Consider the following 22046-nt stretch of genomic DNA (forward strand, 5'->3'; position numbering starts at 1 on the left):
TGTTTCGGAGCCAAAACAAACTACCCCCGAACTTCTTTTTGGCTTTATTCAGTTTATCTTCGATTTCGTTAAAAGTATATCGGGGCCTTAATGCTGTTTGTTTGTTGTGCAGCCGGACGCTTGGGACTTCAATAATCAATTCACAAAAAATCTTCCTGGAGGTAAAGGCTCATGGGGCAGTTGGGGCAAATGCAGCAGCAGGGGCTCAGGATCCAAACCCAGTGACAGCAGTGAGTGTGTCGCACGTGTGTATATATTTGTTGCACATGCATTCAGACAGGATGTGACTTTGATCTGTAAACGTTTTTTACAGCCCAGGATTCTGGTCGTACGAGCACTTTGAACCGCTTTTCAACACTTCAGCAGCCTTCCTACTCTTCATCATCATCAGCCACCAAAATCGACTCTGACAGGAGGGTTCCTTACAGGTCAGAGGATATAGAAATAGGCAAAGAAAAAGGTTTCTGGTTGGACAGGCATATTCTAGTTCCCTTTCAGTCAGTCACTCTCGATGTCACCGATAAATTGGGACTTAATTTGAGAGACCAATTTACTTAGAGTGTAAACTAAACAAGCATACCAGCTTTTCGCTTCAGAACCGAGCAATAACATCGTTCTGCTCCTGACAATATCTTGGTGTGTGACGACGAGTTCAGCCTGCTCTATGGAGCTTTTTGTGTTGGCAGATGGTGCTTCAGCGGTGGTCATTCCTGTGTCGAGCTGGTTGCACACTTGAGGCTGCACTACCCATTTTGTGCTGCAAGTGGCAATTTCTCCTGTGCATCTCAGCACATAAAAGAGCATTTCCTTGAAAGATCCGATTTCACTAAAACAGTACGGGGTGTGTCTTTGTAAAGACGACAGATCGTCTTTTTAAAGATGCCGTTTCACCCGTGCAAGGACAACTTTGGGAGGTCTGAGGGTTACAGTGGTGGCAAAGCCCTCAGGGAACCAACCCCTTTGGGGCGACCATCACTCTTCTAGTGCTTCTCAACCAGTCAATCCGACAAAAGGAACGCGCTGGGCCCTCTTCAAAGAGCGTACCAGTGGTATTTTTTCCTGGGCCCCGCCCCAGTGCCTTTCTTCCTGAAGGTGGATAAGGAGCTCACCAGTTCATGGACGCCATGTTTTACTGCCAGAAACTGACCTGCTGGTTCCTTATCCCTCACCACCCTCTACGAGGTTGCAGCTAAGGGGTATATGGCGATCACCCTGGTGGAGCTGTCGGTAGCAATGCAGTTGTGTCCTAAGACCGCCTCCTCCTGGTGGGGAAACCTGTTGCTCCCCTCCCCACCCTGCCCTTCCAGGCCCCCGTCAGACCTGGCGGTGAGCGGAAGAGTAAGCCCCGGGACAGGCGACCCAGAAAGAGAGGAAACTGCTCTTTGGGGGATGGTGAATGCACCTCTCCCTCCCCTGGGGGAGTGCCGGGTGGAGAATTTGGTTTCCAAAAATCTCTATGACAGCGCGGTTTTCTGTGTGTCTTGGTCCCAAGAGGCCCCGGAGAGTTGCGGACGGACCAAAACCAGACCACACTCATCCTCCTCTCTCGCCAGCTGGCAGCAGCGGGTGGTTTGAGAGCACCAGCTTGTCACCAAACCTTCACCCCTTGGTCAGATCTTCTACACGGATGCCTCCACCACCATCTGGGGGCCACGTACAATGGCCACGCAGTGTCTGGGGTGTGGACGGGCCCCCAACTGCCCAGACTGCAGCAAGGGTTGGAGCGAAGGCTGTCTCCCTCCCTCTGCTAACCATGACCCATCGGAGGGGAAGTCAGTAAGGAAGCCTGACCTGGTCATCAGGTTCCTTAGGGGGGTGAGAAGGTTAAATCCTCCCGTCCCCCCTCTATACCCTCTTGGGACCTGTCTCTAGTGCTAAAAACATTAAAGCAGAGCCCATTTGAGCTGAAGTTTCTATCAATGAAAACTCTGCTCCTGTTTGCACTGACCTCCATAAAGAGAGTAGGTGACCTGCACGCATTTTCGGTCAATGTTATAATCACCTCTTTTCTGCACCTAAACAGTTGTTCATATGTGTAAGTGCTTCCAAAAACTCCTTCGGGAAAGGATGGGGCTTCTGCAACGTTCCTGTTTCAAGTGGTACAGGTAAATTTTCCCAGTGTTATCCAATCTCACTGAGTGCTTTTTATGCTCATGCTGTGCAATCATGCATTCATCACCTATTGTCAGTGTCCATTGGCTTGTTTAGTTTACACTCAAAGTAGATTGGTCTCTCGAAGCAAGATCCCAGTTCGATTTCAACAGTTCGAGATCTCCATTACCTCTTTCAGGGGTCGAGGGTTACAAACATAACCGAGACATTTACCAAAAGTAAATAACATTAAATATATAGATAAAGTTGTAAACACAACAGTTTTCTTCTTTAATGACGGGGTTTGGTGGAATGTCATCTTTGTTTCCAGATGGAATGTAAAGAAAGTGACATACACGTCTCCCTGAAATCCTATATAATTCCACCAGTCCGATGATGACTGCGACACTCCTGAAATGTTTCCACTTTTGTGTCCCACATGCATCAGACGTTTAGCCAACGGTGTGAGGCTGAGACAAGGGTGTTGCTAACAAAATCGAGGCAGTTAGTTATGAGGGGATTTCTCTCCACTGGATTCACCGGTGACACCCTAACATGAAGAATTTTCTTTATTTATTGAGGTAGACGAGGACGATCAACGGCACAAAACATACCTAACAGTGTGTGCGCACAAGAGAGAGAGAAACTCCCTGAATGACTGAGCACGTCCTGCATCAGGTTAAGTCATATTGATAAAACAAATAGTAAAATGTCCTAAGAGTAATGTTGTGGTAATATCCTTTCAGTTTTTAAGGGTAGTGTACTCCGCCATGGCTTGCGTCAGAATTGGTCAACGCATCGATTTCTATGAAGTGAAGCATCAGTTTTTCCCCCTGTTGTTTATCCCAGCATTTACCCTCAGATCACTAGCTCAGCCCTCGTGCCATAGCTCGTGACTGGAAGAAGAGTCGATTGAGGGGGACGGGAGGTTAAATTGTTTTTATAAAATATTGGCAGGGCAACAATGAATCGCATGGATAAATTACTTATAACAAACACTACATTATTCCATTTTTTAAAAAAAGCAGATAAGTAGGTTGGCTTTCTCAAGTATTCTAGCGTTCTTTTTTGCTTCTGCTGATGGTTTATCCCTGTGTTTGTTTCTCAGGAGCAGTTCAGGTCCGGAACACAGCCTTCGTTTCATCCGGGGCGATGAACGTATGGACTGCGTCGGTGACCGCTACAATCGACGTAACGACCTTGGATTTGACCGAATGGACTGGATCCGTCCCAAGGTCGGCAAGCACCGCTTTAGCCGTGAAAAGGAGGAGAAAAGTTTGGAACGAGAGATGCTATGGCGCGAGAGAGACCGAGAACATGGTAAAGTGAACAGTAATGGTAACAGCGTGTGCAGTACAGGGTCATTATGTTTCTTTTGATTTAATTTTGTGTTTTGGTTTGTAGTTTAGCTTAGTTTGAGGTAATTTATGCAATATTTATTTAATAGTCTCTCTTTTTAGAAGGAGTTATTTTTCTAAGTAATTATGATTTTTATTTAAGCCATCTAATATCAGTTTGTAATGCAGTTTGTAGAAAGGGAAGGAGGAGGCAGGAATCGGCGAATATTCAAATACAAATGTAATTACAAAATAAACACAAAACAGTGAGACAGCCCCTCACAGACGACTGCCGCGCACAAACAAAACCAAACACAAAATAAAACCCAGACCTGGTCCTTTCTCGTCCTTCACTGTCGTCGCTCCTCTTTTGTATCCTTCCGATCTCTTCCGTGGAACTCGAGACCGGTGAGTGGAGCAGGTGTCGCTCATTTCCAAAATCACTCCACCGGCTTCGCTCCGTTCCCATGGCTTTCTGCCCCGCCCCACTTGTTACACAGTTCTTGATATCAATCCTTTTTACGGATATTCATTTAATTAAATCAGGAAATTAGTACCAATACCCAGACAAACGTTTTTGTTATTATTGTTATTGCAACATTCATATTATTATTTATTAATATTAATATTGCAATATCCAATATAACCGTTTCTTTAATTTGAAAATGTATAACTTTTATAATATTATTTTTTTATATACATTTTTAGTTTTTAATCAACTCCTGTTTTTTCCTCACAAACCCCAGTTTGGCCAAAATCCAGACCTTAGTTTGTGTTATTATAATTTCAGTATTATTAATAGGGATGTAACGATTTGCTTAACTCATCATTTGATTTGATTTACGATTTTGATTTCGCGATTCAATTAGATTCTTTTTTTTTTTTAACAAATTTTAAGACAAATTATAAATTAAATGTGTCCTTTTCTTATTGCTTGGACAAAATGCTGCTTGTTTCTTTGTGAAATTGAAATATAACACTATAATAATATACTAATATAGCATTTGCATATTATCGCTCTTTTGTTGGTTATGATTGCTTTTGTTGTCCTCATTTGTAAGTAGCTTTGTATAAAAGCATCTGATAAATAAATCTATTATATTTATTACAAATATTATTTATTATTAAAAAGTAATGAATTTCCATCCCAAATCCTAGTTTGGGAAACTCTGCAAAATTTAAGCCATTCATCTTATTTTACTGCAACATTAATATTATTATTTATTAATTTTACCATTAAAATTGCAACATTAGTTATTAATGTCACGCAGATGTAACAAACACACACTGATGAGATCTTTGACAGGTTTGTTGTTGTGTGTTTAATTTGTAAGCAGTGAAGAGAGAATCTGTTCCCAATCCTCCACCTGTTTCCTCCAAACCTGCGCTGACAGAGGAGGAGATGGAGAAGAAGTCCACTGCCATCATCGAGGTACACACACACACACACACACACACGCGTCATAGTGTGGCCTGTTTGTTACCTGTGATGCTACTCTGCTCCTTATTTCATATTGATATATTACTAAAAAACTTGTAGTTTTATTAATTGTATTTGAAATTGCAGTCACATTCTTTATCAGAAACATTGGGATTGTTTTTTCCCTTTTTTCCCAAAATCATTTAATCCTGCTCGCTGTGTCCCAAATAGATTGCTCATTCACTACACAGTGATCGACACTGAGTGAGCTAATTCCAGTGCTAATTTAAATACCTGATGCACACTTTAAAGTGCACTGTGGGTAGAGTGCATTATGATTAATAATCCTGTGTGTGTGTGTGTGTGCAGGGAGTGGAGTTCACTCTGGGTGAGGAGTGTGTGAGGAAGAGCAGTAAAGTGACTCTGAGTCCAGAAGATATTTCTAGAGAGCTGGAGCGACTCCTGCAGGAGAAAGCAGACAACCAGAGGATCTTTGACTGGGTGGAGGTACAGAGTGTGTGTGCGCGCATGTGTGTGTGTGTATGTGTGTGTGCTCTTGTTTTTGTGTCATATCAGGACACAACTCTGTATAATGACATGGGTATGAAACAGGTATTACAAGGAGAGGGTTCTTATGAGGACATAACCCATGTCCCCATTTTTCAAAACACTCATAAATCATTCAGAATGAGTTTTTTTGAGAAAGTAAAAATGCACAAAGTTTCCTGTGAGGGTTAGGGTTAGGTGTAGGGTTGGTGAAGGGACATAGAATATACAGTTTGTACAGTATAAAAACCATTAGAGCTATATGTGTGTGTGTGTGTGTTTCCATTTGCTTTCTTGTATGAAAGTTTCTCAGGGAAACGCAAATTTATGGAGATGAAAAGAAATATGACCTAAAAAAAAAAAAAAAAAAAAAAGAATCACTAATAAACATTTCTGTTCCCCCAAGAAATTTTTAAACAAGAATGTGAAAGTTTTTGAGGGAAAACACAAATATGTTTTATTTTTTGTTTTGTTTTTATTTGTAAATGCAAAAGTTCTGGTGACTGGAAAAACAAAATACACCGGAGGGAAAATTTATGTTTTAATTCGTGCAGAAATGTTTGCACAAGAATAGAACGTTCTCCAGAAAAAAAAAAAATTGAGTTCCACCGAGAAGTTTCTTGGGAAAAAAAGCTCTGATGATGGGCAAAAAAAAAATTGCTGGGAAAAAAAGTTTTAATGTTTTCATTCAGTCCTAAATATTTTGCTTACCCCTGAGACACTTTGAGCAAATTATTCTTGGGAAAAGCAAAAATGTTGACGTATAATAGCTGTTCTCTCCAGCTGTTGGTTTCACCTCAGTGACCTTTGACCTCTCTCTCTCTCTCTGCAGGCCAATCTGGACGAGCAGCAAACATCATCGAACACGTTTATCCGGCCGCTGATGACTGCTGTCTGTCAGTCTGCCATCATCTGTGAGTCTCTTCATCCTCCTCTAATCACTCCAAACAGGATTAACACACACACTATTAGAAAACCCTAAACATACAAATGTGTTCAATTCCAGACAGACTTCAGGTAAACTGACTCACAATCCCTGCATCAGCAGAAGAGAGATGTTTTCTGTACATTAATGTCAAAAAGTAAAAGTCATGTTGGCTTTAATGTTGTTTGCATCCTGTGATTGTCAAGGTGAGAATCCATATAAACTAGACACTGAAGAAATGACCCAGAGGGCCGAGCTGCTGCAGCGCTACATTAAAGACGAGCAGAAGGAGCTGCAGGCGCTCTACGCCTTACAGAGTCTGATGGTGCAGATGGAGCAGCCACCGAGTGAGTGTGTGTGTGTGTGTGAGAGAGAGAGAGAGAGAGAGAGAGAGAGAGAGAGTGTGAGTGAAGAGTGTGTGTGAGTGAAGAGTGTGTGTGTGTGAGCGAGTGTGTGTGTGTGAGTGAGAGAGTGTGAGAGAGTGTGTGAGAGTGTAAGTGTGTGTGAGTGAGAGTGTGTGTTTGTGTGGGTGAGTGAGAGATTGTGAGTGTATGAGAGAGTGAGTGTATGTGTGTTTGTGTATGAGAGAGCGAGTGAGAGAAAGTGTTTGAGAGAGTGTGAGTGAGAGTGAGTGTGAGAGAGTGTGTGAGTGTTTGAATAAGAGTGTGTGTGGGTGTGAGTGACTGAGGGTGTGAGTGTGTGAGAGAGTGAGTGAGTGTGTGTGTGTGTGTGTGTGTGAGTGAATGAGAGAGTGTGTGAGAGAGAGAGTGAGTGAGTGAGTGAGTGAGAGTGAGAGTGAGTGTGTGTGTGTGTGTGTGTGTGTGTGTGTGTGTGTGTGTGTGTGTGAGTGTGTGAGTGAGTGAATGAGAGAGTGTGAGAGAGTGAGTGAGTGTGTGTGTGTGTGTGTGTGTGTGTGTGTGTGTGTGAGTGAATGAGAGAGTGTGTGAGAGAGAGAGAGAGTGAGTGAGAGTGAGTGTGTGTGTTTGTGTGTGAGTGAATGAGAGAGTGTGAGAGAGTGAGTGAGTGTGTGTGTGTGTGAGTGAATGAGAGAGTGTGTGTGAGAGAGAGAGAGAGAGAGAGAGTGAGAGTGAGAGTGTGTGTTTGTGTGTGAGTGAGTGAATGAGAGAGTGAGTGTGTGAGAGAGTGAGTGTGTGAGAGATTGAGTGTGTGAGTGAGTGAATGAGAGAGTGTGTGTGTGTGTGTGTGTGTGTGTGTGTGTGTGTGAATGAGAGTGTGAGAGAGTGAGAGTGAGTGAGTAAGAGTGAGTGTGTGTGTGGGTGTGTGTGTGTGTGTGTGTGTTTGTGTGTGAGTGAATGAGTGAATGAGAGAGTGTGAGTGTGTGAGAGAGTGTAAGTATGTATGTGGGTGGGTGTGTGTGTGTGTGAGTGCAGCCGTGCTCCTCATTCATCAGTAACATCGTTCCTCTTCTCTCTGCAGATCTTCTGCGCATGTTCTTCGATGCCTTATACGATGAGGACGTCATCAAAGAGGATGGCTTTTTTCGCTGGGAGTCCAGCAAAGATCCCGCAGAGCAGCAAGGCAAGGGCGTGGCCCTAAAATCAGTCAGAGCCTTCTTCACCTGGCTGCGCGAGGCCGAGGACGAATCAGACAACAGCTAGAGCTTAGGCCACACCCACTGCAGAGATGACTGACGTGATTAAGGGGCAAGGAAAAACTATATTTTGGTGAAAGAAATAATGAAACAATTGGGACATTTTCAACATCTTTTAGTTTTAGTTTTGGCTTATGTTTGCGCAAAAAAAGCTGTTATACTGTAACTAAATAAAGTATTAGAGAATGACGAGCTATTTATACAGTATATAGCTGCTCAGTTTATAGTGTTTTGACCATTAGCTTTGCTACTTCCTGTTTCCTGTTCCCGCCGCCATGGAGAGAGCAACCTGTAAATACATGTTTGTTTGTTTTTATGTTTTTTAATAATAAAAATGATCAATTTAATTCCATGTATAAATTTTTTACTTTTTATTCTGTATTTATTTTACATTTATTTTATTTTATTTTTGCGGTTTAAACTCCTGGCTTGTATGATTATACTAATTATATTGTTATTGTTTGTGTCATGCTTTCCTTGCCCTCTTGTCTTTATACGATTGGTTCCTCTTGTTCATCGTGTAATGTTCTGATTGGTTTGTCCTATCATTTATCAGTTATGTTTATTCGTTGGTCGTCTTAGTCATGTGGCTTGTTTCCCATTGGTTCGTTCATGTCATGTGTCTATCTTTGTCTGTTATAAGTAGTCAGGTTTTTGCCCTTGTGCCTTTGTCGTGTATTATTAATGTAACCTGCTGTCGGTGAGTCAAGTCTGTTCATGCCACGCCAAGTCTGGTCAAGTCTTTTTTGGATTTCACTTCTGTAAATAAACTGCACTCACCTTCAGTAGACTATTCGTTACAATAATAAAGAACACTGCAATGAAAAAATGACAAAAATGTGTTGTTACAACCTTTCTGTTCCATTTCTTAAAGGAACAGTTCACGCAAAATTGAAAATCATCATAATTTAAAAGTTGTTTTAAGAGTTTTTCTTTTCTGCTGAAGTCAAGTCAGCTTTATTTATATAGCGCTTTAAACAAAAAGATTGTGTCAAAGCAACTGAACAACATTAATTAGGAAAAACAAGGTACAGTTTGTGAAGATTGTGTTGTGATTGATGCACAAAGTGTGCGCTTTATACTTTGCTCTTTATGTAGTGTGCGAAATATGGTTTGATCTGATAAAGGTGTGTTATCAGCATTATGTAAGTGAACTGTGCATCTGTTAATCTTCTTTTATGACTCTTTATTCATAAATAGCCACTAATAATTATCATCAAGCCTTGAACGATTGCAGTAAAGGCTCTTGTTTAATCAAGATGCATTTAATTATTTTTATTTTTCTTTGCATTGTTTTCCTGATCCCCCGGCAGATTCTCACTAAAATTTCAGAAAAATTTGTTTCTCAAGTAAAGGTATCTTGATTTAAGGAAGCTGTGTGTGAATTAGACACACTTTACATTTACAGTCACTCATTAGTGTTTATCAGTGATCATTACGCATGTGTTTTTTAGTGTCCATGAACTCTTGAGTCGTCTGGGATCTGTGTGCTGATTGGTGGAGACGGTGTTTACATCACTGGGGGTCAGAGGTCGTCTGTCTGAACTGATTTATGTGGTTTCTTGGATGTTTTCGATGTGGTCTCATCATGTTTGCTGTGCGTGTGTCCGTCCTCTGTTATCTGCTGTGCATGAGCTCTGGATCAGGTGAGAAGCTTGTCATCAGTTTCATGTCTATAACATTTGTACTATTATTTTTCCTTGAAGAAATTAAAACTTTCTATTCATCAAGGATGATTTAAATTGATCAAAAGTGACAGTAACGACAGTAATAATGTTGCGAAAAATTTATATTTCAAATAAATGCTGTTCTTTTGAACTTTCTGTGAATCCTAAAAAATAAAATACATCATATTATTCTGATTTCTGAAGATCATGTGACACTGAAGACTGGAGGAATGATGCTAGAAATACAGCTGTGCATCACAGAAATAAATTACACTTTAACACAGATTCACACAGAAAACAGATGTTTTAAATTTAAAAAATATATCAGTATTTTTGCTCTTTTTTATCAAACAAATGCAACCTTGCTGAGCAGAAGAGAAGTCTTTTAGAAACAATTTTACAGACTCCAAACTTTCAAACAGTAGTTTAAATACCAATTTACCAATAATATACTTTGGTTAATGAATTATGATGCATTATTTACACCGTTTTACAGTAATGGCTTGTATGTATTTGTGTGTGTGTGTGTGTGCAATTCCAAAAAAATACATATTTTTGTATATTTAGGACATGCAGCCATGAAGTACATAAAAAATCATACATGCATTTGCTATCATTTTCAGAATAATTTAGAGACAAGTAGAAACAAAGTATGTTATGATTAAGGGTTTTTATGAATAGTTAGTGGTTGTACTGTAGCTGCTGTGTTATTCAGACAGATAGAGACGAGTGGTTGAGCGCTTTTATCTGTAGAAAGTGTGTGGGTTTGAGTTTTGAGCTGCTTCTCTAATCAGTGCCTGCGGCTCGTGGATTTGATCCACTCCAGTCCACATTCAAGAGGATCCACTTCACATCAAAGTCTTTTCTAGTCGTTCTGAAGAGTTCCTCCGCTTCTGTCTTCAGACAGCTGCTCTCTTTCATTCACTGGCCTCGTTTTCAGAAGCAGGAGATTTCTGTCCATTTGATCTCTCACTGCTGTCTGAGAGAAATTATAAAGGTATTAGAGATCCACAAACCGCAGAATTTTTGCAACCTTTTATAGCCAACCTGAATGGCATTTGCAACCAATTTTACTTCTGAAAATGTAAAAAAAACAAATTAAGTTAGGTTCAATCCCAATGCAGCCCTCTATTTTGTATTTATTAGTATTTTGAATTAGCTTATATATACTTATGTCTATATTTATATCTATCTATCTATCTATCTATCTATCTATCTATCTATCTATCTATCTATCTATCTATCTATCTATATATTTGTTATTAAATTGTGGAAAAGTTGTTTCGGAGAAGTGCTTTTTTAGTATAATTTACATTAAGTTTTAGTAATTTTAAATGCTTTTTTGTTTTATTCGTTTTTCTTATTTTTAAGTAATATATCTATATAGCTTTAATTTGTAACTTTTTTTTACAAAGATATTGTAATATTTTGGATTAGCTTTTATTTATGTTCAGTTTCCATTTTAATGTTGATTTGAGTTTTAGTAATTTCATGTGTTTTATCATTTTTATTAGTTTTTTTATTTTTTTGTTTAAATTTGTTTTTTCATCAAATATTATCTTTCATTATATTTCAGCCGTATTTATCTTTATTCTTTAGAAAAGCATTAACATAAACACTTAAAAATCTACTTTATTGCCATTATGGTTTCATGAAGAACCTTTAATATCATTAAACCTTCATCATTGCACACAAGATTCTAAGATAATTGAAATGCTCTTCACACTGAAAAAGGCTTCTTTTAATAATGTTTTGTTAAGGTTCTTCTATGACAATGGAAACTCCTTTTGGTTAAGAGTGAATCTGATGCTTTAAAACTAATGTGTGTAGCATTTGTTTATCCTCATCTCAGTTGAAGAGGAGAATCCAGAGTTCTGGAGGAGTTCGGCTCAAAACACACTGCGTTCGGCTCTCAGCAGAAAACTCAACACTAATGTGGCCAAAAACATTGTGCTGTTTCTGGGAGATGGTAAGATGAACATTTTACAACTTTCAACAAAGTGTTTAAGATTAAAGCATGACACTACAGGTGAAAAGGGTACAGTCTTATTAAAATTTAACTGAGAGATATCACCATACTTCCCTAGTTGATTAATTACAGTACATTAAGTCAATTGTTTTGTATTACAAGTTTCTGAAATGTTATGAGGCATTAACTAGTTAAATTAAACTAATTTTAACACATTTCCAGAGAATACAAAGTATTAATCTGAACTGGATAAAGCCGGAATCACTATTTGTAACCATAATTTTAGGAATTAAAAGTTTTATAAATCAGTGAATGATATACAGTATGAACAAACCCAACTATAAAAATCTTCAGAATATAGAGAGGAATAAAACTCTAAGTTTTGTTGTGTGTAAGTGCTAATAAAGTATAGAAAAAACTAATTTAATGAAAATAGTTTAAATATATATATATATATAACTGAAATCTATAAGCATAAATAGATAAAGTGCCATAATAAATCAGATGAATGATATATAAACAAACCCTTCTACAAAAATCCTCAGAATATAGATAGGAATAAACCTCTAAGTTTTGGTGTTTGTAAGTGCTGCTGAAATAGAGAAAAAATTAAAAGATATGGATTTTAACTGAAATCTATAGACGCAAACAGATAAAGTATTATAAAAAACCATGCGAATGATATATAAACAAATCCTTCTATAAAAACCTTCAGAATATTAATATGAATAAACTCCTAAGTTTTGGTGTATGCAAGTGCTATTGCAATTGAGGAAAATCTCTTTAAAGAGATGTATTGTAATCGAAATATACAGACACAAATAGATAAAGTATATTCAAATGAACTCATAAATGTGTATTTTGGATATTTTCATTCCACTAGTCTGAAAGAAGGCATTTTATAGAAACAAAATTGTCCAAAATCCAGTGAATGACAAAACAAAAAAAAACAAAAAGAAAAATGTTTTTTTTTTTTTATCTATAATTATTTTGTCTTAAAGCTTAGCACACAAATCACAAACCTTGCATCAGCCAATCAGATCAGGCCATTTCAGACATATGTGTGTGTGTAATATGAAGTGAGCAAGCTGTGGATGTGATGATTGAGAGTGCTGTTTTGGACAGGAATGGGTGTTACCACCATCACGGCTGCCCGGATCCTGAAGGGTCAGTTACAAAACCGCTCTGGAGAGGAGACCGTCATGAATATGGACACGTTCCCTTTTGTGGGTCTCGCTAAGGTAACAAACAGCTTCCTTAAGTCTGTCATTGGTCAGTCACACAGATAGACCCGCCCCCAAACTCACTCCATTGGTTGAGTAGGAAGTTCTCTTCTCAAACAGATCATGTTTGGGATGTGTTTTGGATGTCAAACCAGTTATCTAAGTATTATTAAATAATATTATAGTTTTATTAATAACAATTAATTTGATTTATTTTCTAGTAATTTTGTTTTTGTTTTTGCTTGTGCTTTTTTATTTTTAAATATTACCATTTAGTTTTAATTTATTTCAAGTTTCATCAAATATTAAAATTTTATTGGATTTCAGCTTTATTTCAGTTAATAAAAATGTTATAATATGTTTAGTTAAATTGTTATTTTAGTATTATTTTTTATATTTTGAATAAACTTAAAAAAAAGCTATAAAATCCTTTAATTATATTTTCATTTTATTTATTTCTTTACAGTAATTTTAGTGCTTCAACTTAAACTAACTTCAGTTATTTACCAAGGCAATGTCTCAAAATTGTTTCTTTAAATTTTTAATTTAATATTTATATTTCATTTAATTTAATTTAATTGTAGCTTTTGTTCATGCTTATAAGCATTTCATATATTCTATTTATAGATCAGTTTTAGTAATTTGTATGTGCTCATAATTTTTATTATTTATTTAGTTTCGATATTTTCATTATTCATTTCAGTGCAACTTATTTCAGAAAATTGTGAAGGGAGCATTTTTGTTAAATGTTCATCCAATGTTTATATTTGATTATATTTCAACTTCAGTTCAAGGAACAAAAATGTTTTTGTTTTAGTATTAGAGACCCATATTAACCCATCAGTGACTGTGAATATGTGTTTGCAGGTGTATACAGTGGATTTTCAGATTCCTGACAGTGCAGCGACGGCTACAGCGTATCTGTGTGGAGTCAAAACCAACCTGAACACTGTTGGTGTGAGCGCAGCCGCTCGCAACGGTGTGTGTCGCTCGCAGAAGGGCAACGAGGTCACCTCCATCCTCAAATGGGCTAAAGACGCAGGTACACAAGCCGAGGATTTCACTCTTAAATCAAGCAAAGTGTCACTCAAACCCAAACGCAACATAATGAAGATCACAAACCCCAGGTGTACACATAAAACACTCACATTTGCCCTTCTGCATGCATCCGCTTATCTTTGTGTTACCTTGAGTTTATCTTCTCTTTCAGTATTATCTTCTATCACTGTTATTCAAGCCATAAACAGGGCTGACATAAACACTTTGTGCATGTGTGTTAGTATTGCAGTTTTAAAGCGTAATTATATTGCATGTAAATATTTTTTTTTTCATTGCTTGATTTATAACTTACTGTACATCAACGAACCATGCTTTTTTTTAATGTTTGAAATATTCATAAGAAATCTCAAGCAAATATTTTTTTATTCCACCTGAAAATGCGTCAAAAATTAAGCTCATCAATCATCCATTAAATCTAATCTGCTAAATCTTCTTTCACATTTCATTCATGATCACACTAAATAATTTAAAAAAATTTAGAATAAATTTAATGCATCACTGGCTGGGTTTCTTGATGGACCCTGAATAAAAAAATGCTCTGATATAATCTACATATCAAATAATTACTAGCAGTTGATAGCATCAAAGTAATCAAAGTAATTTTAGACTTATAATTTAGACTGTGTTTAATTTGTTGACTTTTTTTGTTGTTGTTGCAACCAAGCCAAGACCTGATGAATTTGTGATATATAAATACATTAAAAAAAATCTCATATTTGAATTCATTTACTACCTTAAATGATCCTGAAATTCAGTAAAATTTCACACAATCAAAAAAAAAAAAAAACATTAGAAAAATTGGGCCATTCACTGTGGTTTTGACTGATTAGTCACTGCTAATAACCTTTTTCAAACATTTTTAATATTGATATTTTCACACTCGTTGTTGTTGTTCTTCATTCCATATTAGATGATCGACATGCATATTTTGAGGCTCTAGGAAATTTAAAAAACAAGCGTTCCAGTGATTACTTTTGCATATAAACTTTTTCATGCATGTATTTTGTATGTATATTTACTGTATATTTAGAGTTTTTTGATACTTGTAATTTTGTTGTTTGCTTTCCTCATTTTTATTTGTTTATCTACTTTTTAATATTTTTTTTAATTAGTTTTCCTTTATTTATTGTATTTATAATATATTTATTTGAGTAATTAAACTTAATTTTGTTTAAATTATGCCACACAAGGACAGCCCTGTGCATAATATAAAAGTATTAACTGCATAAATCAGAGCTGTGTGTGTGTGAGTGAGTGTCTGTGTGTGTGTGTGTGTGTGTGTGTGTGTGTGTGTGTAAGTGTGTGTGTTTGTGTGTGTGTGTGTGTGTGTGCAAGTGTGTGTGTGTGTGTGTGTAAGTGTGTGTGTGTGTGTGTGTGTGTGTGTATCATATCAGGACACAACTGACATGGGTATGACACAGGTATTACAAGGAGAACTTATGAGGACATAACCCATTTCCCCATTTTTCAAAACGCTTATAAATCATACAGAATGAGTTTTTTTGAGAAAGTAAAAATGCACAAAGTTTCCTGTGAGGGTTAGGGTTAGGTGTAGGGTTGGTGAAGGGACATAGAATATACAGTTTCTACATTATAAAAACCATTACACCTATGGGATGAACACACTTTACACAAAAACAAACGTATGTGTGTGTGTGTGTGTGTGTGTGTGTGTGTGTGTGTCTTAAGGGAAGTCTGTGGGTATAGTGACAACAACACGTGTTCAACACGCCACTCCTGCTGCTTCATACGCTCACAGCGCCAGCCGGACGTGGTACAGTGATGCTGACCTGCCGAATTCTGCCGTCACTGGAGGCTGTATGGACATCGCCTCACAGCTGCTCCGAAACACCGACATAGACGTGAGACAGAGAGACACTGGACAGTGTTTCGATTGATATCAGAAGTGCAACTTAGCCATTATATTAATGGAATAGTGTTCACTCTCAGGCCATCCATGATGTAGATGAGTTTGTTTCTTCATCAGGTTTGTAGAAATGTAGCACTGCATCAGTGTCTCATCAATGGATGCTCTGCAGTGAATGGGTGCCGTCAGAATGAGAGTCTGATAAAAACATCCCAATAATCCACAGCACTCCAGTCCATCAGTGAACATCTGGAGAAGACAAAACCTGAAACAAATCCAGCATTAAGACACTTTTAACTCAAATAATCCATAATAACACTTCCTCCAGTGAAAAAGTGTTCTGGTCTGAATCAGGAGAGAAATCTGCACAGATCAAGCAGCGTTTAAACAGATCTAAAAAACAACAGCAGATGCACTTTTTCACAGGAGGAAGTGTTATTATGGATTATAGACTCTATGTGTTTGAGTTAAAATCATCTTAATGCTGGATGTGTTTCAGGTTTTGTCTTCTCCAGATGTTCACTGATGGACTGTGGATTATTGTGATGTTTTTATCAGACTCTCATTCTGACGGAACCCATTCACTGCAGAGCATCCATTGATGAGACACTGATGCAGTGCTACATTTCTACAAACCTGATGAAGACACAAACTCATCCTGATCTTGGTGTTGAGTGTGATCTGTAAACGGGTCTTTGTTTACCTGATGAAAACTCGAGAGCGAACAGATGACTTTGTGAGCAGGTGATCATCGGAGGAGGTCGGAAGTACATGACGCCTAAAGGGTTTCCTGATCCGGAGTATCCCGCAGACCTGAAAGCACAAGGACAGAGAAAAGACAACAGAAACCTCATAAATGAGTGGCTGAGCATGAAGGAGGGAAAGGTAAGGAAACCCAGAACAGCATCTGGTTCATTACTATGAAATATTTCCTTTCCTTTTAGCAAGAAAGAACAACTGAAAGGTATATGCTGAAAATGTTTCTGGTTTTGAGAAATGAATTAAGAAAGCACTTATATTTAAAACACATTTCAGCATCATCTTCACACACAATATTTCTCATAAACGTGTAGGTTGCGAGATACGTGTGGAATAAGACAGACTTTGATGCAGTGGATCCTGAAAAGACAGATTATCTGATGGGTGAGAGACATTCATTCAGACAAAACAAATGTCTCTAAACCAGAGCAACTGAGCTCATGAGCTTCATACAAGTGTTGTTTGTATTATTCATGTACTATTAGAGTTTTTATTTATATTTAAAAAAATTTTAAAATATATATTTTAACCTAGATTTTAGTAAATGTTTTTGTAATTTTGATATATGCCTTTGTGATTTATTTGTTTAGTTTTTTTTATATTAATGTTTAGGTTTAATTTATTTTTAATTTAGTTTTAGTTCAGTTTATTTCCAGACTTTAACCTATTTCATTTAGTAGCAACCTTGTTTAGTTTAGGTTTTTAATCTAATATAATTTTTTTATAATTATTATATTCATCTTTTTTCATATTATTTAATCCTTATATCAATTAAAATAACCATAACAGTAACCCTAACAATTAAAATGTTTTTTATCATTTTATTTTATATTTTTTATATGTATTACGTTCATTTTTATGTTATTAATCTTTATTTCAATTAAAATAATAATTATAACCCTAGCAATTAAACTATTTTTAATAATTGTATGCTTTATATATATTTAGAATATATATTACATTTATTATATATTCAGTTAGTAGCAACTTTTTTCATTTTTGTTTAGTTTAAGTTTTTCATCTTATATTATTTTTGAATACTAATTATATTTATCTTTATTTATATTATTTAATATTTAATCAGTATATCAATTAAATTTACCATAACAGTAACCCTATCAATTAATTTTTTTTTAAAAATTGTATTTTATTTTTTAAAATATGTATTATGTTCATTTTATGTTATTTAATCTTTATTTCAATTAAAATAATACTAATTATATCCCAAGCAATTAAATTATTTTAATTAACTTTATGTTATATATATATATTATATATATTACAATTATTATTAAATTTTTTTTATTTAATTATATTTATTTATTTATTTATTTTCAGTTAAAATAACCCTAACTTTAGTTTTGTTTTAGTAAACGATAATAACCCTGCTTCATGCTGCATTGAGTTTCAAGGATTATGATTTTAAATGGAATTTGGAATAAAAATGGGTAAATGTTGTCTCTCTAGCTCTCTTTGAGCCGGGTGATCTTCGGTTTGATGTGGAGAGAGATCCCAGCATGGATCCCTCCATCTCAGAAACCACGGAGAAAGCCATTCAGATCCTGAAGAAAAATCCCAAAGGATTCTTCCTGCTGGTCGAAGGTAATCAGTTTACAAACAAGCAACCCATCAACCAAATAACCAAACAATTCACCAACAAAAAGACAAATTTATAGCTAATCAGTCCATCCACCCACAAATCTATTCACAAAATCAATCAGAAAATGTAATCTAATAAACCAGGTGCAATATCGGTAGTTTAGCATCATTGCCAGATGAATCAAACTCAGATTAAAATCTCACATGTTCGTTGATCAGATTTGATCTTCGTAACCTTTCACAGGTGGTCGTATCGATCAGGGACATCATGACAGTCGAGCATCCATGGCGCTGCATGAGGCGGTTGCCCTTGACGACGCTGTCGCACGCGGACTGGAGCTGACCAATGAGGAGGAGACTCTGACAGTCGTCACAGCTGACCACTCCCACGCGTTTACTTTCAACGGCTACCCGTTCAGAGGGAACAACATTCTGGGTACGTTTCTGTTTGCATGTGCGCTACAAGTATTAATAACGAAAAAAGTCCACGTCTGTCTTTCGGACAAATAAATGCAGTATTATTTTCGCCCCTTAAATTCTCTGAGGAACTTTTTTTTTTAACTCTTGTTTTTATTTTCAATGAAAGTCTGTTTCAACCACTGAAGAAAACATTTTAAACGGTAATTGAGACTTTTTAGTCTCACAAATAGACTCTTTTTTTTCTTGCAATTGTGAGTTTACATCTTGCAAATAGGTGATATAAACTTGCAATCGAAATAGCGAAATAATGTCAGAATTGCATATAAACTCGCAATTGCGCGAAATAAAGACAGAATTGCATATTAACTCGCAATTGCGCGAAATGAAGTCAGAATTGCATATAAACTCTCAATTGTGCGAAATGAAGTCAGAATTGCATATAAACTCGCAATCGCGAGAAATAAAGTCAGAATGGCAAATAAACTCGCAATTGCGCAAAATAAAGTCAGAATTGTGCAATATAAACTCACAATTGCACGAAACAGTCAGAATTGCATGACATGAACTCGAAATTTTTAACAAAAAAAGTCAGAATTGCGTGATATAAACAAGTAATTGTGAGAAATAAAGTCAGAATTGCGCAATATAAACTCACAATAGCGTGAAATAGTCAAAATTGCATGAAATAAACTCAACATTCATCAAAAAAGTCAGAATTGCGTGATATAAACTCGCAATTTCGCAAAATATTTAGAATTGTATGACATAAACTCGAAATTTTTCAAAAAATAAAGTCATGAAATCAAAATTTTCGCCAAAAAAAGTCAGAATTGAGTGATATAAACTCGCAAATTTTGTGCAAAACTTTTTTTCTCACAATTCTGACTTTTAAAAAAAACGTTGATAAAATTGTGAGATATAGATTCCAGTTCTGAGGGGGAAATAATTATTTATTTATTTTACAATTTTGAGTTTATATCTAACAATTCTGACTTCTATTTCTTAGAATTGTGACTTAATTCTCAGGACTTCAAGTTTCTATTATGCAATTCTTACTTTATAACTCGCTTTTGTGAGTTTCAATAATGAGAAAAAGTCAAATTTGTGAGAGACAAAAGTCAGAATTGCAGAAAAATTTCGAATAGTAAGATGAAAAGCTGCAATTACCTTTTTTTTTATTTTATTTTTTCAGTGGCAGAAATGGGCTTCCGTCATTTTCAAATGAGTATCAGACAATAGACCTAGCTAGTGCCGTATTTAATTTTTGACTGGAATGAAAACGAGGCTGTGAGACTGAAGTAGTGTGTTGCTATTTAAAAAAGTGATTAACAATAAAAAGTAAAAATAAAAATACACAATCACCAGTAAGCGACCATATGTACAAATATCAATTAATGCTGAGGTACAAAGAGTGTTGAAAGACAGAGCTAAATTTTATTAGGTAACCAACGTAAAAACTTTCCCAACTGTCATTTTTGTGTACCATTCCACCCTTAATCATTATATCTTTCATCTCTCAGGAAAGTCTCCAATCTTTGCCATGGACCTTTTACCGTACTCAACTCTGATGTACGGAAACGGACCGGGACACAAAATCATCGACAACAAGCGTCCAGACATCCGTAACGTCGACACCAGTAAGAAACTTACATTTTAATGCTTCATGCACATGTTGTGAGTGTTTATTCTCATTCTCTCTCTCTTTCTCTCAGCCGATAAGGACTATGTTCAGCAGTCGGCCGTCCCGCTGGATTCTGAGACCCATGGAGGCGAGGATGTGGCTCTGTTTGCCCGTGGACCCATGGCTCATCTCTTCCAGGGAGTTTTCGAGCAGAACTACATCGCACATGCCATGGCATTCGCGGCCTGCGTTGGCACCAATCAAGAGCACTGTGCTGCCACTGCCGAACCTGATGAGATTCCCTTCACATCCACTGACCCTGGAAGCTCCGCCCCCAACACGCCCCTCGCTGCCATGACGTTAGTGATGCTGAGCGTATGGATGAGTGTTTTACTGCACTGAGAGAGAGAATGCATCAGATATTCATTAAGATGCTCTCTTGACATTTACATAACCAACAAAAAAAAAAGTTTTACTATAAAAATGTACATACTTCTCAATTAAACATTTTTTGAGTAAGAAGAAATTAATAGGATGGGACTTGAAAGTGGAGTATGATATTAATGATTAATATTATTTCTCCACATACGAGTTTGTTGATGAATCATGAATCAATTAAACCAGCGATATTTGTTATGAAAACCTACATTTTGATTTCATTGAATCGTAATTTTAAACTGAATCTGTGTGTTGTTGATGAAAATATTTGATGAAGATTGACGCCATCTTGGGTAGCCCCGCCCATTTTCAGTCTTCTGTCTTCCGTTTGTATTTCCACAGTGTGAAGGTAAGATCGTACGGATTTATTAATAAACCACTCATTTTCAAATCCTCCTGTTCTACTGACATTTGTTGTGAAATCCGAGCATTGCAATCAGGGGCGGATCTAGAAAAATATTGATGGGATGGCGAGAAGGGGGCAGGAATTTTTGAGGGGTGGCAACATATGGCATACGTATATAAACTGAATTTAGTCACAGTTATCACAGTTTGATGATAAATATATGTGCACACTACAAAAGGACACAGACTATCATTTACAAACTTAATCTCATGCAATCAATGTCTTGCATTTGAAACAGTTATAACAAACATTACAAACATATAAGGAATAAGTGACCATACCCCATAAGCACCACACACTCACTAATGCATACAGTATGCATCAACATGTAATTAAGAGCATTATAAAAGATTCAGTGTTATCAATATGTCACTTTATTATAAGAAACACAAGATTTTAACAGCCATTTCCAGCTGGGGAGACTCAACTGATTTTCTACAGTTTAGTGTTAATCATCATCTAACTCAACCAGTCAAGAGCTACATTTAGCCTTAGATGTTATATGAATATGGTCCTGAAGCATAGCTTTTATTAGCTGACAATAATAATACATAAATAAACATTATAGGCACAAATACAAATGTACTTTTAGAAATTGTTTTTGAAAAATATGGTGTTATTGTTTTGGCAAGCTTAAATTAAAACTTCTGTGAAAACTTGTGTGATATTCCTTTAAAATAATGTTTTAGTATATATTTTTTTAAGTATATTTTGCTAAGCAATTTCTTACATAATTTCTTTGAGTTAGACCAAACTTTTATTTTGGTGAGTTGTAGACAGAGTTTCTGTGTTTTTTAATTAACTATTATTATTAGCTAATAGGAAGTATAGCATACTCTACTGTGCAATAGTACTATATTTCTGTTTGAGTTTCTTCAAGTTATACCGATATTTTATTTTGACAGGTTGTCGTAAAGACATTGTGGTTTCTGTCAGTCTGTGAATACGATACGAATGAATGATGATAGTTTTATCAAATGAAATGGTGAAATCCTCTCATAGCGCGCTGACGTACACATGTGTAGAATACATCATGCATCAATATAGTGAAGAGCTGAAAACACCACGCGTGCTTCAGTGTGTGTGT

The 22046-nt window shown here is 36.4% G+C and overlaps 2 protein-coding genes across 9 annotated transcripts in view; both read left to right on the forward strand.

Moving 5' to 3' along the window:
• Nucleotides 1-8269, forward strand: part of LOC128029092 (eukaryotic translation initiation factor 4 gamma 1) — a 69576-nt gene extending 61307 nt beyond the window's left edge. The window contains exons 17-24 of one of the 8 annotated variants that reach the window (XM_052616620.1): nt 113-230; nt 314-428; nt 3200-3429; nt 4587-4604; nt 5243-5355; nt 6227-6308; nt 6526-6666; nt 7757-8269. In XM_052616620.1, the coding sequence (XP_052472580.1) occupies nt 113-230; nt 314-428; nt 3200-3429; nt 4587-4604; nt 5243-5355; nt 6227-6308; nt 6526-6666; nt 7757-7938 (999 nt within the window). In that variant the 3' untranslated portion in view covers nt 7939-8269. Of the gene's footprint in view, nt 1-112; nt 231-313; nt 429-3199; nt 3430-4586; nt 4605-4762; nt 4861-5217; nt 5356-6226; nt 6309-6525; nt 6667-7756 lie in introns of all 8 variants that reach the window. The other 7 variants (XM_052616618.1, XM_052616619.1, XM_052616621.1 and 4 more) reach the window with 7 other exon arrangements.
• Nucleotides 8270-9346: 1077 nt separating this feature from the next.
• Nucleotides 9347-20944, forward strand: alp3 (alkaline phosphatase 3). Its single transcript, XM_052616624.1, has 11 exons — nt 9347-9577; nt 11451-11567; nt 12693-12808; nt 13658-13832; nt 15539-15711; nt 16461-16601; nt 16790-16859; nt 17943-18077; nt 18319-18510; nt 20015-20131; nt 20207-20944. Exons 1-11 carry the CDS (start codon nt 9484-9486, stop codon nt 20515-20517), a joined length of 1641 nt encoding a protein of 546 aa, XP_052472584.1. The 5' UTR covers nt 9347-9483; the 3' UTR covers nt 20518-20944.
• Nucleotides 20945-22046: the final 1102 nt, after the last annotated feature.

Source organism: Carassius gibelio, chromosome A15 (assembly GCF_023724105.1).
Source record: "Carassius gibelio isolate Cgi1373 ecotype wild population from Czech Republic chromosome A15, carGib1.2-hapl.c, whole genome shotgun sequence".
NCBI lineage: Eukaryota > Metazoa > Chordata > Actinopteri > Cypriniformes > Cyprinidae > Carassius > Carassius gibelio.